General features: G+C 39.0%; 1 protein-coding gene across 1 annotated transcript; it reads right to left on the reverse strand.

Annotated features, from left to right (window-relative positions):
* Window positions 1–15,794: 15,794 nt before the first annotated feature.
* LOC102021913 (melanoma-associated antigen B1-like) lies at window positions 15,795–16,814 on the reverse strand. Its single transcript, XM_005410143.1, has one exon. The coding sequence runs from the start codon at window positions 16,812–16,814 to the stop codon at window positions 15,795–15,797; it is 1,020 nt and encodes a 339-aa protein (XP_005410200.1).
* Between the last annotated feature and the right edge of the window lie 474 nt (window positions 16,815–17,288).

Raw genomic sequence — 17,288 nt, forward strand, 5'->3', positions numbered from 1 at the left:
TTTGACTGAGAGCAGACTTTGTGTGAGTGGTAACCCAAGTTAGGAGAAGATGAGGACAATATTTTGTTTTTGGACACAGCAGTCAAAACTTCCGGGAATCCCTGCATCTTCCAGTGAGTCATCATTGAGTCTAAGTAGCACAGAGTTTACGCTTACCGCTGCCAAGCATGAATACTGTGCTGAGGGCAGCAGGTTGGAAGGCGATGAGCAGGTGATGTAGGTACATGGAAGACAGAAAATGAGAGTGCACAAGCATCTCAGGCACAATGTCACTGCCTTTGCTTTATGAAGACACCTCGGCTGGTTTTCTTTTGAACACTGGCTCATCTAGCCCACTGGGCCCCTTTTCTCATCAGCCTAATCTCTGAGACTGAAGCGGGAATAATTTAGTAGCACCCTAGAGTGCAGCTGGCCAGCCTTTCCTGTGGGCAAAGATGGTAAGAGCAGATGTGGCATGTGTAATTCTTAGGAGTCTCCTTTAGGAAAAAACAGCAGTAAGTCCCTCACTTATGAATGTCCAAATTCTGAATTTTTGCTGGTGTGCTCTATGAGACTAAGTTAGAAGGAATCTAACTTAGCAGTGTCTACCTGAATGGAAAACTTTCAAAAGTCAGGGACTTACTATACCACTGCCATTCCGAATGGAAACCTCAGTATTCTGGCTGGGTCAGGGGAGCCAACCAGATACTCAAGGGTGCCCTAGAAATCTTTGCCTTCAGACCTTTGAATTCTGGCTCTGATCGCTGCCAATAGGCTTCATAAGGGTTCAAAAATATCCCCAAGCTGTGCTAAAGATAAATCCATTTGAGATGTTATATGCGAGGACTTTTCTGTCTTCTGATATGATAGCAGAACCAGAGGCCATGAGACTTTTCCTGTATCTTATTAGTCTAGGCCAATTACAAGAGACCAATTATACTATCCAACTATGAGGGAACAGTGTCTTACCAGTTCCTGTCCAGTGGAACATACCCAGAGCTCATTTGCACTTGGCAAGAAAGGACTCCTGCAGACCTAGTGAAATGAAACTGGAAGTGACTCTTTTCAGGGATCCTTGCCACACCCACTGCAGTATAGGTGACAGAGATAGATAACTGGATTTATCTTTCTAGGATAAAGCGATCACCCCCACTCTCTCACCCCACCACTGCCCCGCCAAAATGTCTGAAGAAAAAGACTGTGAAGAAGAAAACATCTTTCCTTTGAACCTCTGGAAGGCCTGAGATTTCTCTTCAGAAACGTGGACTCCAATTTTGGTCTGAGTACAGATGCATGAACAGGATCTTGCTAAGGCCTTGGGTCTCACGCTTTCTATAGTTTATCTAACATCCCTCTTTGCTGCACTTTTTTTCCTACTGCTTTATTCCTTACTCATGTTTCTGACCTTGGAACACATCTTATCCTCAGAACAGGGCTCCATGGGAAAAATGTAAGATCAGCCCCACATGAACATCCTTGCATACAAAGCTTGGTGCTGTCAGATCCTGTAGGGAGTGAGCCTGTCATTAACACTGGGACCCTTAAATTTGACTCCAGTTTGGCCCAGTTTTCCTCCACCTGCTGCATCTGGGCTTCTTCTTCAGAACAAAGCCCTCTCTTTTGTGTGACCTTAAAGACAACACACACTTTGAGTGCTTTACGGTGGTCTCCCAAGTTCCAGGAATAAGATTTTTCCAAGCCAGGATGAGAATTTTAAGGGAGATTAATGACAATGTGACATTTCCTACAAACCTTTTATTTATTTGTGAAGCACTCAACTTATGCTTTGACCAGCAGTTGAATTCACATTATTGCTGAATATTCTGCAACTCATAAGAGGAGCCTCCAGCCTGAAAAATCCAATTCAGTGTTGGTGTTATAGTTTCAAGACTGAAATCTGCAGGGCTGAGCACACAAACTCGAAACTCGGGCAGGGTCACGATGTTGGCCACTTCAGGCTAAATTCTTTCTGCCTGAATCTTTAGTCTTTTTTCTTTGGTACACTCAACTGATTAGAAAACACCACCTACACTAATGGAGGATAATAGCCTTTACTCAAAATCTAGTGGTTAAATGGAAATCATATTGTAACCACTCTCTAACGCATTGCACAGCCTCAGTGTCCCCTCCCCCACCTCCTTCATAAGAATATCTCCAATGATGTTCCGCCATACAACTGGGCACCATAGCCTTAAGTGACATAAAATGAATAATCAATAAAGATAGCAAAGAGTGGGAGGAATTAAGAATTGAAAACATGTTGTCATTACCTGGGACAAGAAATACAGCAAGAAGAGATAGTACTTGTGGAGAAAAATAATGAGTTTATATTTTTTCACATTGAGTTTAACATAAGCATTAATCAGTTATGAGTAAATTAGATTTCAGGTTGTGTGCATAGAGTAGGTTTCGATATAACGTATTTTAAAGTTAGAATCATACAATTCGTCGTTGGAACTACAGGAAAGGAAGAACTTACCTGGGGATTGTTATGGAGTTGGACATTTAGCATACACGGATACAGTAATTTGCAGAATGCAAGCTTTTGAAGGGTGAGATGAGAAGGAGAAGTCTATTGAGATGGAGAGAAAGTCTGATTAATAGGAGAAGAAAGGCAAGGCAATGCCTTTGAATCTAGGAGGGAGACTGCGCTACTTTCATTAAATCGAGCTCCTCTATATTTAACCCCTTTGACACATGGAAAACTCTACTTTTTATAATCTTTGTACCTAAATAGGATCATACGATTAGGTTTAGCCGATGAAATGACAAGTGCCAGATGGTGGAGCGTCAGTCAACCTGAGTTCCAGAGTGATGCTGTGGAACAATTCCTTAGTGCCCCTGCACACCAGGTACAAACTGAGCAGGTAAAAGCATTGAAAGAGTAATCTTGTGGTGTTAATAATCTGACGTCTGGGGATTAAATTTTCACTCTAGTGTGACCCATCATTTTTCAGAAATTTAAACTAAAGCTGAGGCACTAGCATGTTTAGCAAAGTAGGGAATAATCACAATAGTGTCACATAAACAGCAGGCTCAGAAAAGTACAGTTTCAGGAGATTCTTTGATGTGGAATTTTTGAACCAATGTATAAACATTTGCATATAGTTTAAGACTTTACAATTGCAGCAGTTTGATGGTAAATTTGCGTTGTTCTTTAGCATAACTTTAGAAGTATTCTGATATGTACAATATCTATAATATCTATATTATAATATCTATACTATCTATACAGAGTTATCTTGAACTGGAGATTAAGTTCACAAGAGACACATACCCTATGACTGGAAATCTTGAAGAGAAGCTATAAATGTTGATTGAATTATCTTACGTTAATTCTCTATTTAGATTGAAGAAAAAAAGGCTGGACTCAGTGTTTTTCATTTAGTACATGTAAATCTCACTTAAGAAATAACTTTTTCTTTATACATTTAGTTATGTGGTTAGTAGTTTAAAATTCTGGTTGTCAGTACCTGTTGGAAAGAAATAATAAAAGATGATTAGATTCCCAAGTCACTCTCCACAAGTTATTTAACTCAAAATATTTTTGAATTTGAAATTTTATATTTTCCCAGTTTGTAGTCGAGAATTTTGTTGTTGATTCTAACCAACAAGATGGTGGCAAACTAAATGTACTTTTACATAGAACATCATAATAGAGTCCAGAAACAGAATATGCCATATATATATTAAATATATATTATATTTTTAAATGAATAATGCTTGCAGAATCTGTCTGGATATAATGTAAACGATGTCTAACTCGCCCAAAATGCACAAGTCTAATCATAAGTTTAAAATATTTGTGTAAATAAATGTGAAGTATTTTATCTGGTAGTAATTATGACAAAATTCTCTGTTGGAAAATTTAAGATGAATTATTAAAGTTATAAAAGCTACACAAAATGTACTTATATACTTTTTAAAAATTTATTTTATTAGCAGCATTTATGTTACATAATGATAACGTTTTTTGTGTCTTTTTGAGACAGGGTCTCAATATGCTGTCAGGCTGGCCTTGTACTCACTTTGTAGACCAGGCTGGTCTCAAATTTGCAATGATCCTCCTGCCTCAGCCTCCCGAGTGCTGGGGTTACAGGTGTACACCACCACACCCAAAGTTTATCATAGGGAATTTTTACCTGCATATGATATATCTTTATTCATTTTCCCCCATGTCCTCCCTTCACTTCGACTTCCCTTACCCTCCTTATTTACAAAAGCTTTATTTTCACTTTTTCCATCTATTCTTTTTTTTCATTTCTACTTTTCTTCCTCCCTTCTCCCTTGTTCTCTTTACCATTTCAAAATTTTCTTCACATTTCTCATTGATTATTATAACTTTTGGTCCTTATTTACACTTTAAGTTTCTCACACCCAAGAAGCAATGTGCTATTTCATCATGACTTTCTGATTAATTTTATGTAAGAGTATGGTCTCAAAGTGCATCCATTTAGCTAAAATGCCTCAAATTTATGCTTCTTTATAATACAGTAGTACCCCATTGTATAAAAACACCACATCTTGGGGCTAGAGATTTAGCTCAGTGGCACAGCGCCTGCCTGGCAAGCACAAGGTCATGAGTTCAATTCCTAGTACTGGAAAAAAACAAAAAACAAAATGACAAAAAACAAAAACAAAAACAAAAACAAAAACCAAAAAACAAAAACACCACATCTTCTTTATCCATTCACTTATTCATGGGATGTTGGGCTGTTTCCAAGATTTAGCTATTGGAAATTGTGATGCTATAAACATGGGTGTGTATATATCACTGTGGTATGATGCTTTTAATTCTTCCAGGAAGATACCAAGAAGGGGAATAGCTGGGTGAAATGGAACCTCTAGTTTTACTTTTTGAGGAATTTCCACAGTCATTGCCATGGTGGCTGCATCAGTCTACTCTTCCACCAAAAGTGGTGAAAGTTTCCTTCTGTTCTACTACCCCTCCAACATTTGTTATTGGCTTATTTTTAGGTAATAGCCATTCTTTCTGGTGTGAGATGAAATCTCAGTGTTATTAAAATATGCATCTCTCAAATGATAGTGATGTTGAATTTGTTTTCATGTGTTTATTTGCAGTTTGTAGCTCTTTACCAGAGAAGTATCTATTCAATTTTATACCTATTTTTGGATTGGGACTTTAAATTTGGGAGGGCTAATTTTTTTAGTTCTTTATATATTCTAGATGTTAGCCTTTTCTTGGAGGAATAGCTGGCAAGATTGTTTTTCCCATTCTGTGTGTTGTTTTCTCACTCACTTGGTGGTTTCTTTTGCTGCACAAATGCATTTTAATAAGATGAGAAAAATTTTGGAAAGTCTTTGCCTATACCTATAGCTTCAAGAGATAGATAGATACATCAATCTTACAATAGGTTCAGGGTTCTGTTTTAATATTTAGGTCTTTAATCCACTTCTATTTTAATTTAGTGCATGGTGAGGTACAAGTGTACATTTAATCTTCAGCCTGTGGAAAGCCAGTTTTCCCAGCACCATTTCTTAATGAGGCTATCTTTCTTCCAGTGAATGTGTCTGGCCCTTTTGTCAAAGACAAGCAGGCTGAGTGTATTTGCTTTGTTTTCTGTTTTCTGTTCAATTTACCCTCAGGTCTGTTTTTGGCCAGTGCCATGCTGTTTTGATCATGGTAGCTTTGTAGTTTAATTTCAAGTCAGGAAATTTGATGCCCCTTGCCTTGAGTTTGTTGCCCAGAATTGCTTTTGCTATTCTAGGTCTCTTTTGGCTCCAAATGACTTTTAGGGTTGTTTTCTCTAATCTGTGAGATATGCTGTTTGTGTTTTCCTTGGGATTGCATTAAATCTGCATATTAATTTTGGAAGTATGGCTTTTTTCACTATATTAGTTCTTCCTACCCAAGAACAAGTTATGTCTTTCCATTTTTCTGATAGTCTCTTCAGTCTCCTCTTTCAGAGTATTGTATTTGACAATGTAAAGGTCTTTTACTTCTTTCATTAGATTGTTTTGTAGGTATTTCTCTTTTTTTGTCACTACTGTGAAAGGTTTTGTTTCCCTAATTTCTCTATCAATGGGTTTATTATTTATGTAGAAGCATGCTATTGATTTTTGAGAGTTGATATTGGATCAAGCTATGCTACTGCATTTGATTATTAAATCTAGAAGTCTTTCAGTGGAGTTTTTAGGGTCTTCAATGTAGAATATCATATCATCCAGAAACAACAATTTAAATTCTTCCTTTCCCAGCTTAGTCTGTTTCTTTCTTTCTCTTATCTAACTGCCCTGACTAATGTTTCCAGAAATATATCAAATAGGAGTGGTGATAGTGGACATCTTTGTCTCATTCCTGATTTTAGAGTGAACATTTTCAGTTTTTGACCATTATGTGTGATGTTGGCTGTTGATTTTTTCATAGATGGCTTTTATCAGATTGAGCTAAAGACCATCTATTCCAATTTTACATAAGGTTTGTATCATGAATGAGTGTAAGACTTTGTCAGATGCTTTTTCTGAATATATTGAAGATAATCATGTGGTGTTTGTCCTTGGTTTTGTTTTCATGGTGCATTCCATATACTGATTTGCATATGTTGAACAATGCTTACATCCTCGGGATAAATGCAACTCTTTCATGGTATATAATCTTATTCATTATTTACTGCTTTGTGTTTGCCAGTAACTTAGGGTTAGGGTTAGGGTTAGAGTTAGGGTTAGGGTTAGGGTTAGGGCTAGGGTTTGGGTTAAGGTTAGGGCTAGGGTTAGGGTTAGGCTTAGGGTTAGGGTTAAGGTTAGGGTTAGGGTTAGCATTCCATTCACCAAACGAGTAAGATTTATGCTATGCAGCACAATTTAACACAAACCATGAGTTCATTTTCCCCTTAATAAAGTGATTTTATTGTGATAGTCAGATGAACAGGTATAAGGAGGAAATAGAGGTATAATTGCAGAGAAAGTTATTGGAAGTAAGCCTGAAGGACTAAGTATATCATTCACGCTTTGGGATACTAGAGAAGAAGACAGGAAGGAACGAATGTAAGAGAATACAAAAGTGTAGAAAATTGTACCAGAATAACTGGGAACAATGTTCTCTTATGTGAGCATTTCCAAAAAATCAAAAGATGTCTTTAAGAAAAGAGAAAAAATGAAAACTAACAATTAACAAATCAAAACAATCTACATAAATAAAAATCTAATCAAAAACGTATAAGAAATTGAGGAATAAAAGAGACACAGAAAATCTTTACATTTCTGTGTCCTGAGGCCAGCAGCTATCTTGTGGTGTGCTCTGTTCTGAGGTTCTCGGGTCCTGTCCAAGTCATAGCCCAAATCTCTAGTCCTTAGTGTGGGTCATTCTCTTCCACCCTCCAGTTGGGTGTGCAGATACCAACTGCTCTTTCAACTCTACAGACTTGCAGGCTAATCTTTGTCTCCAGCTGTGGGGCCTGGTGCCCCAGTCTTCAGCCAGCAACTTTGTGGGTTTCCCTCTGCAACCTGCTCTCTTAGTCTCCTTAACCTGTAAATCTCTGTGGCCCTCACTGAGCTAGTTGCTGTGGGCTTTCAACCCTTACACAAAGACAGCCCAAGGCTTGGTCAAGACTGGCATTTTGCAGGCCTCTTTTGGCCCTTTCCCAGCCTCCTGTTCTTCACTCCACTGGCCAGTTTCTCCCCTCCCTTGTGCCGGTGGATGCAGGGTCAGAGTGCGGGTGCTGTGGTCAGACTCACTACCTTCAGCACCACATCAGTTCCTCTGCTACCTGTCTGCAGAAGTTCCAACTAGCCACTACAGTGCACAGCCATAGCTGGTCTGCTCCAGTGGCATGTTTCTCCTTGGAGGACACATAGTCAATGTGTTCCTGATAGTTCTTAACTCAGTCATAGGTTGATTTTTATGTTTTCATAGTCTGTGAACATACTGGCAGACCATCACAGAGGGAGCAGTTTCCTGGTGTGTCACACTTTTGTGTTCTGGCAAAATATGCTGGCATGCTGCAGCATCATTTGTTTGGAAGAGGGGAAAAAGTGAGGTCGCCATCTACCTCAAGTCTACTGGGTGGTTTGATTACGCCACGTTATTTGGGTTTCATTGTCTTTTTTGAGAACTTCTCAGAATGGTGGTTCCTGTGCTCTGCGCAGACAGAGTTCCCACAGGCAGCCTTGTGGACTGCTTCACATTTTATAAACTCCTGTGCCTATGTTTTGTTTGATCTACAAGACTTATTTACAGTTAATTTTGGCACTAGGTTATATGTCCCTACCTTTCCTTCAGTGACCTGTTTTTAGTTGATTTTCTCTGAATACCTCCAATGTGGCTCTTACTCTATTTAGCAGTGTTGAATCTCCTGCATGACAATGTCTGGACTATGCAGCACTTCCAACATATTCTAATCCATTTCCCTTACTATTCAGAAAAGAGAATCAGAATATTTCTAAGATGTATTATAATACATTAAGTGTTACCCTTGGGTAGCAGTGTGTCCTTACAGCCTACTCCCACATGTGGTGTAACTGAGTCTCTCCCTTCTTCATTGCTTAGCTATTTTTTGTTGACAAAAAGCAAACTGTCTGTCTACTGCAGCACTTTATCCATTTTATGTCAATGGGGTATTAGAAATTAAAGGGAATATAATTTGTGATAGTGCTGAACATATTACATGTGGATACCTTTTATTAATTACTGTTAATCAATGTAGTTGTTTTACAGACTACCCAGTTTAAAATTTATATTTATGTTTTGTCTTATGAATACATGTTTGTGATAGCATACGATGCTTTTTTGAGAATTGGTCCATGTTGTGAAATGCCTTGTTTACTTTCAGTCCTTTTAGCTTCCATTTCTTTCCTCTTTCCCCCTTGCCCCTCTTTCATCCCTCTGAGATTCTACTTCCTAGTTTCCTGTTATTTCCCTTGTGTTCTACTCATTGATTTATTTATACTTTATGCTTGTCATATTGCAGAAAGAATGTGATATTTAGAAGTGGTTATTATGCCTATAATTTATATTCATAAATATTTGTATTTATACATTTATATTTTAAATATAGGCTCTATATAGGCTCTATTTTCTATCGTTAGACAAGCTCCCTGTATATAAATCAGGCTGGCCTTGAACTCATTATATAGGCCAGAGTGATACTGAAGTTGCACCAGTTCTGCTGCCTCAGCCTTCAGAGAGCAGGAATTATAGGAGTGCATCACCAGAACAGGCTGTATTAAAGGTTAAATAATGCCTCCACATGCAAAGAAAACTTAGCAAATATTTTTGATAGTAAAATTATAATTGTATACATAATTCTTATGAATGCATATGAGAACTTCCGAATGACTCACATTTAATTCTCAATATAATTATAACTTAGAGGCTATCATTATGCCAGTATAATTGGTGAGAAAAGAGACATTGAAAAGTTAATTAATTTATCAAAGAACACACAGGTAGGAACCAGGAGAATTTGGATACAAATATACGTTTGTTTCTGGAATCCTCATCTTGAAGGACTATATTTGTCTTTATAGACAGTGTGAACTATACATACTCCATGAACTATATAAAGAACAATGAACTATTGGGGAGTTAGGTATTGATATTTTATAACATGTGTCTCAGTTGTTTTCTATTAATATAGAAGAAATATTATGGTCTAGGTAATTCATAAAATCAAGGGGCTTATTTTGGTTTATATTTGTGATTAATACCTCAGGGGCCATATGTGGTGATGGCTTTTTTGCTGGTAGTGTCCTGAGACAGCACAAGGTACCACATACCCAGAGACATGGACCATAAATGTTTGTGTGTGTATCCTCTAGCTTCCTCACTCTTTTCTTACATAAGCACCTGAATGCAGTCATGGAGACTTCCTCCTGAAGACTTTATCTAATCATATTCACCTGTCATAAACCCACCTTTAAACACCATAGCTGCTAAAGTTTCTACCCTCATACCACCTCAATGGGAATTAAACTTCAGTTTTTTGACTGGAAGGGATATGTTCCTCAAACCATAACATACGCCAGTGGTAGTCACTGGCTTCATCTTTAACTTTCCTACATTTTATTAGAAACCAAAACATCATTTAATTGTTTGAATTATATCTTATTTTCCCCATTTTAAGAATTCCACAACCTCCATAACTCAAATGTTCCATGGATTTTAAGGTTTGTCTACAATTTAAAAATACATTTAAGAATATACGCATCCTACAGAAAACAAGAGCATGAAATTCTAAGATATGAATTTCTTCTAATGATGGTTAGGCTTGAGTACACTTATTTGCTAACTTTTGCTACCTAATGGACAGCCACGAAATTCAACATCTTAACACCCACCTTTCTGCCGTCACTGTCTGTACAATGGCTGGGGTGGCTCTGCTTCACACAGTAGGTTGACTCAAGCCAAAGATAGCTTGGAACGTTTTCTGAGGATACTGGCAAAAGTTCAAGTACAACTCTATGTACTCGCATTGCACACCTTTGCTTGAGTAAGAACTGGCCAAAGTCAAGCCACAGCACTGAGGCTAAAGATAATAAATGGGGCGGGGAGGGAGCACAACCTGCTAGTGATGTGGCTATGATAAAAACAGATGCAGGGAAAGGTGAAGAACTTAAGTTAGTAATTCAATCTTTCATAGTGTATTTCATTTATTAAGATTGAAATCTATCTATGTGTTAATATATGTGTCAGGTTAAGGGCATCTTTTACACATGCTCTCTAAATTTTCTTTGAAATTACAATCCTATCATTGTCTGTATTTAAATCCAGATTAAAGTAATAGTTGTATTTCCTGGTCAAGCAGGATTCATGGTATATTCGGTGTCCCCTAGCCTGCTACCAAAAGAATGATCTTCATAGGTCCATAGTTGTGTTGGTCAGCAGCAGGCCGCTACCAGCCATGATCTTTCCCTTGGCTACGGCTTCAGTTCATGCTCGGCCAGCACAAACATCCTCATACATGAAACTTTGTGTGTATTTCTTGTTACTACCTTTGGCTAATTTCTAAAAGTGAAATTTCCTGAAAACTGTTATGGACAATTTATAAAAGCTCTTTATATATAGTGACTGTCACAGTTTATTCTTTCACTAGCGTTAGGTGTTACTATTTATAAACTGTCTATATTTTACATGCAAGAAATGTTATCCATTTCATTGGTTATTTGTATATATGCACCTTTAAAAATATTTATTCGTTCTCAAAGAGGAAGAGGATCAAAAGATGGAGAGATGAGGGAATGAGATAAGGGATAATGGGTGAAGAAAATGAATTGAATGAACTGGGATGAGTTATGCTCATCTGGAAACTACACACATTATGTACTACAAATATATACAAAAGAAAAGGAAGGGTTCAAGAGATGGGTGGAGGATGGAAGGAGGGAAGGGAATGAATTTTAAAAAGAACTGAGATGTGCTATGTACATGTACCAACTCCCATAAAGTATGTAAACATGTTCTACACATATGTACTAATAAACTAAAATAATAAAAATTAAAAAGAAATAAAGGCAACAAAAAACTATTGTCCATTAGAAAGTGCTTCCTTCCTTCTTGCATTAATTAATTCATTTTCACATAGGAAATTGTGCATCTGTTGGAATGTTACTGCTTAATGGATAATGTGAATAATGAAATCATACAGATTAAGAGCAGGAGGGGGCCTTAGCAATCTTCTAGCCCTCTGTATTTCTGGGCTAATGAGCCTGACATAGAATCCACTTATCTACTGCCTTACTCTTTAATATTTTGATAATTATGAACAACATTAAAATATTATTGTATTTTTTATTGAAATAAATTTGCCTAACTTTGCTGAATAAGCAATATCTATATCAGCATCATTCAAACGAAATTTATTGAGAGCTACACATAGATTTTTACTAACCACATTGAAAAGAAATGCATGATAAAATTTTTCTCCTGTGAGAATGAGAGTTTTTATTATGAGAATTTTTAGATGCCTAACATTTTAGAATGTTTAGAGCATTTATTATGAGAACTTTTAGATGCCTGACATTTTTGTATAATGTATTGAAATAGAAAATGTACTTTATACTTACACTATGCTTCACTTCTGAAAAGTTGCATTGAAGTGCTTAATAACCACTGCACTTTTATCCACAGAATTACTGAAGGAATTAGCACCAGTCTTTCTCTTGTCTAATTTTCCCATCCTTGTAGCTCACATCCCTTTCACGGCTCACTGGTGCTCCCGCTCAGCCTCAAATGTCATCGTTTGTGACTGCATTGCATCTGTGAATGACTTTACCCACTCTCATAGTCCTAAGCTCAGTGGGGAAAGTCCGCTGTTTCCAGGAAAGACATCCCCATCTCCAGGAGACAGCAATGTGATGTTGAGTTCTGATGGCTGGCAAGCATTCACTGGACTTTTGGTGTAGTCAAGACATGCGTTCTTGCAGAACCCGTCAGTAATATAACTCATTGGCACAAGTGACCCAGTTATGTTTTCCCTGACAAGAGCAAGGGGAAATTCTAAAGGAGGATGGTGCTCTGGCTTGCCTCAGTTCCTTTCATCTAATAGTCCTCCTTAAGATGATAGTAATTATTCAGATACTTCCCAAACTTACTCATGTAATTTTCCTGGCTTTCCACATGGTTTTTGTCTTGGTTACTTTTCACTCATTGCTGACTTGAAGTATGTGATGCTCAAAATTAAGGAATGAAACGTTTATTTTGTTCACAGTTCAGTTAGTAATCACCTGGCTCCAAGGCAGAGTGGCACATGGAAGAGGGCAATGGTTCATGGCAGGGGAAAACAGCAAAAACAGCAAAGACAAAAAGGGAGGAGAGAGAGCAAGCCTCTTTTCCTCCCTTATATGGTATGCAGGCTGCCTCCCCCAAGGTGGGTGTAGCACTCACACCTATAATCCCACCTTTGGACCATAAATCAATCAAAAACTCTAGAAACCCACCCCATGACTGCATGAGGCTTTGAGGGACATCTAGACAAAAATAATAAAAGTTCTCTACCCTCTTTACTCCTGATTTCTTTTTTCCTTAATGCTGACTCTATAACCAGAAACCTGTTAGCTGTGCCAGCTCTGTGGGCTCATTCTCTGCATGTATCTTTTATGGACATTGAAAGTTGGTATTGCCCTCATTTTCCCAATGCTCCTAATTTCCCAAATGAAGAAGTGTTGTCTGGAAATATTTCCTAGTATCTGCTCATTCAGATGAAATCCTGAACTCTCAAAGTAAAAGGAAAAGTTGAATTGATATTATGGAATATCAAGGCATGTCTAGAGGAATTCTGATACTCAAGATGTCACTGCAGAAATTTCACTTTGTGTGGTTGAAGGATTAAGTACATTTTCCACTCATACTGGTGAGAAACAAGGAAATTTGAGATCAGCATGGAATAATATATCTCACTTAATTTTCAGCAAAATCTTAAAAGGCTAATAATGCAACATGAACAAGAGAATGTAGCATATCTGTATACTTTCCCTAACAATATTTGCTATAGAGAATTTGTAACAAATTTTTAGCAGTATTTATGAAAATTTATAATTATCACACTCCTATCTTCAATGAATCTCTTGTTTGCAGTGTCTTGCTTATAAGGAATGATGCACGTTTGCCCATAAATTCATTATTTTATTTTGAGTACTCATAATAGCAAATGGGAAAAAGGGTCTGGGTCCCTCAGCAAGAAATTTGTTTAATTATGGCACATGTACATATTTTTGCTTTAAAATGTGAATGTATTTAGTGGTCAAACACAAATACATCACTCAAGTAAAATTCTCTCATAAATATAAAGAGAGTTTAAAAATTATTTTCTAGCCATAGGGTTATAAGTCTGGGAACAATACATTCTATGAAAAAATATTATGGGCACATAAGGATTGAAAATAGATTCACACACAGAGAGAAACATGTTCCTAAGCTTCAGTATGCTGAGTGAACAATTATATGGAAGGGGCCATTGATGTTAGAAGGGCTCCATGATGAGGGAGACGACCTCTGGGTGTTTGAACCATTCATGCAGAAAGAAGGCTGTTGTGTCTGAGTTATTTGCTCCTTGGGAGCCAGCATATGCACCAGAGGTGAAGGCTGTGAAGAACAGGCCATCAGTTCAGGCCCATTATGGACAGGCAGGCGCACTGGGGAATGATCAGAGGAAGGGGACAGTAAAATGCGAAAGTATGGCAGCTGCAGAAAGAAGTTAAGACCAGGGTTGTGTCAGCTCTCCAAGAAATGCAGTGTTAGGAAAAAGAGGACTCCACGAACTTCAAACCTACAGGTATTTCCCCGTGCCGTTTGTTCTCCCCTTTTCTTTTCTTCTTTAGGCCTGTTTTTAGTGCTTTGGATACAGGGTGTATTTCATCACTGTAGGAATACTTTGGAGTCCTGAGAAGAATTGAGGCCTCAGGATAGAGGGAATAAGCCCATGGAGTCTAGAAGAATTTAGACCTTTGCAATGGTCCTAGCACTGCCATTTACCACCAATGTATTATTCATCATTCCAGTGAGTCTGCTAGGACTGTTGGAACACAAATAGAACAGCAATTGTGAGTATGATTTATTTGTACTAGAAGAGACTATTCACATCTTGGGAAGTTTTTGGTTATAAAGAAGTCAGAGTATAAGCAGGGCTCAAGGACAAAGAAAATCAAATTGAACAAAGCCCTTCTAGAGTACAGAACATACTATTTAATATGAGGGCACTACATTCACCAGGAATTCTCCTGAAAGGGTTTAGCCCTTATGAAAAAAATGAGGAATTCCACTCTCTTCCTGGTGGCCCAAATAGATCACCTCCATTTGCATTTGTTTCAGGAGCAACATCTAGTTCTACCAAGTGTTCTCACACATGACACAGAAGACAACATAACTGAAAAATCAGACTCAGGGTCTCTCAGCTTAGGAAAAAACTGCTCAGCACAGTGGCTTCTTGACATACTTTGTCAAGAGGAGAACCCACCCCGGATGTTCAGAAACACTGTGAACTGTATAAACACTAGTTTATGTGCTGAACGCAAGTACCCTGGGGAAGGGCTACACTGTACTTTTTCTGTTTTCACTAAAATTGCTCACCCAAGAAGGGAATGCAGGGCCCAAAATCACAAAGTGACTTACCTCAGGAAATCTACACCTGACTGCTCTCATCCACATCACCCTCCCACACCCTGACTTCTTTCTTATTTGTTCTGTGTCAGGGTGGAACCACCATCTTCACTGACTCCTGTCAGACTCAAAACATCTAAGAGCACAGGAAGGGTCCTTTTCATCTTAGCTTCATTTCTACAAGCATAGAACCTTCCAAAGAGAAGATACCTGATTAAAGATTTAAAAAGTAGAGCCACTGAGCAAGGGATATGAAGCATTATTATTTAATTTTATCTGAATTTTTCAATCATTTAAAGTTACCAGATATATGTCTTCAAATCTTAGAGAGAAAGATAGAAAAAAATAAGGCCAAGCAGAGTTGACAATGCATTGCTTTGATTTACTCTATTTGAAGACATTAATTACATTTGGTGGGGGACTTACACATTTCTAAGTTATGTCTCGCTTTCAAAGTCATGGTTTCACTCTGAACACAAGGCATATTCAAAGACTGTTAAAGAGAATTAAAGGAGAGGAAGACTACAATATTTCCATTCAATACCAACAGTACAAGTGTGATCTATGTTACTCATAAGCATGGGTTCTCAATATGAACTAATGTGCCAGTCAAAGAATTTATTTAACAGATGCCAATGTGACAGATGCACACAGGAATACATAATGACTTCTCTAGCCCCATGTTAACCTCTAACTAGATATAAGCTAAAAAGGCTTTTACTGAAGCAAAAGGAAGATTCAGCCTCCCATCTCATATGGGGGTTTAGGTGGTGGAGGTTCCCCTGGGACCGGGAATAGACTGAGCAGCAGTTACATTGCTGGCTGCAGCTTTGGCTTGGGCCCTCTCTTGCTCATCTCTCAAAGCCTCTGCATAATGGATCGGGAAGGCAGTAGGGACAGTTTCATTAACCTTGGCCAAAAACTCCAGGACTTTCATCTTGCTTATCTCAGCATGTGCTCTTGGGCCCCACAGAAATTCATAGCGTGGAGGATCACTGTGAAGCACTTGGCGGTAGACCAGAAACTTTTTCTGCACCAGATCTTTAGTGACGAAATTTCGTAACTCACCAAAGATTAAGCGTTCCTTCCCATCATAGATTGCCGTCATATTCAGGAATTCGAGAATCTCTTCTTCAGAGGCACAGTGACCATTTAAGAAGATGATCCTCAACAGAGGCATCACAAGCCCATTCATTGGGGCTCCCAAGCCAGTGATCAGATTTCCATACTTGGAGTCATCAAATTTTTTGACAAGGGTGTAGCAGCTACCACCACGTTTGACTTCCTTCAACTCAAGGCCAAAGAGCAGCTCTGCCCACTCAGAGGTCAAATGTAAGATCTCAGGGAATCGTTGTCGGAAACTTTTCTGGAGCATCTTCAGCATTTCACCCTTCATTATCTTCTCCTTCATTTGATACTTGTACAGCAGGTAATGCATCAGCACTCCTGCCTTCTTCATGAGGAACTCTTTCTCTGAGCTCTCAGTGGGGACTGTGGCCATAGGGGAAGTTGCCCATTCCTTTATCTTGATCTTGGCACCTTTACCAGACCTTTTTGGTGTAGCAGCTTCAGCAGAACTACTAGTAGGTGGAGCTCCTTGTGACTTCTGGGGAAGGCCAGCCGCAGAGGACCTGGCAGCAGCACCTGCAGAGAGAGCAGAGCAGGAGGGGGCCTCCCCGCCCTGTGCCCCTGCAGCTGGAGCATCCTGGACACACTGGGTCTCACTTCTGGCCTGGCGGCGTTTCTCTTGAGCACGGACCTTGCTCTTGTGTCCCCGGGGCATGATGACTGAGGTCAGGGACCACAGGTAAGCCAGTCAGCTGGAGAGCAGGTTGCTGGAAACTGGGGGACAGAGAATGAGGCCCTGTGAATACTCTCATCAGGAAGGCACCACTGGCTTTCTAGGATGCCCCTCTCCACTGCCCTAGCTCCCCACTAGGTCCTCTTTGTTTCTCCCTGGAGAGGGGAAACCCAGTGGAGTTATCTCGTTTCTTGGGCTACCCTCTTCTCCAGGCCTCCTGCGCTGAGAACACGTGCTGCCCATGTGCTGTCCCTCTGTGTTGAAGGGACCTCGAGTTTTGCACGCAGGAAGACGATAGATGTAACAGGCCGGCACAGAGGCCCTTCCCTGCACGAAACTGAGGCTGACAGCTCAAAGTGCCCCTGTACCATGAAAAATGCCGGGATTTCCCTTCCCATTACTTTGGCAGAGAGGCAGCTGTGACCGTTCCTTGGAGCTCTCTCTTGCCTGCACTCA

This window comes from Chinchilla lanigera, unplaced genomic scaffold (assembly GCF_000276665.1).
Source record: "Chinchilla lanigera isolate Chin_1 unplaced genomic scaffold, ChiLan1.0 scaffold00130, whole genome shotgun sequence".
NCBI classification, from domain to species: Eukaryota; Metazoa; Chordata; class Mammalia; order Rodentia; family Chinchillidae; genus Chinchilla; species Chinchilla lanigera.

Bases quoted from the DNA above. Each gene is read 5' to 3' on its own strand.
- LOC102021913 (XM_005410143.1), bottom strand. From the start codon at position 16,814: ATGCCCCGGGGACACAAGAGCAAGGTCCGTGCTCAAGAGAAACGCCGC.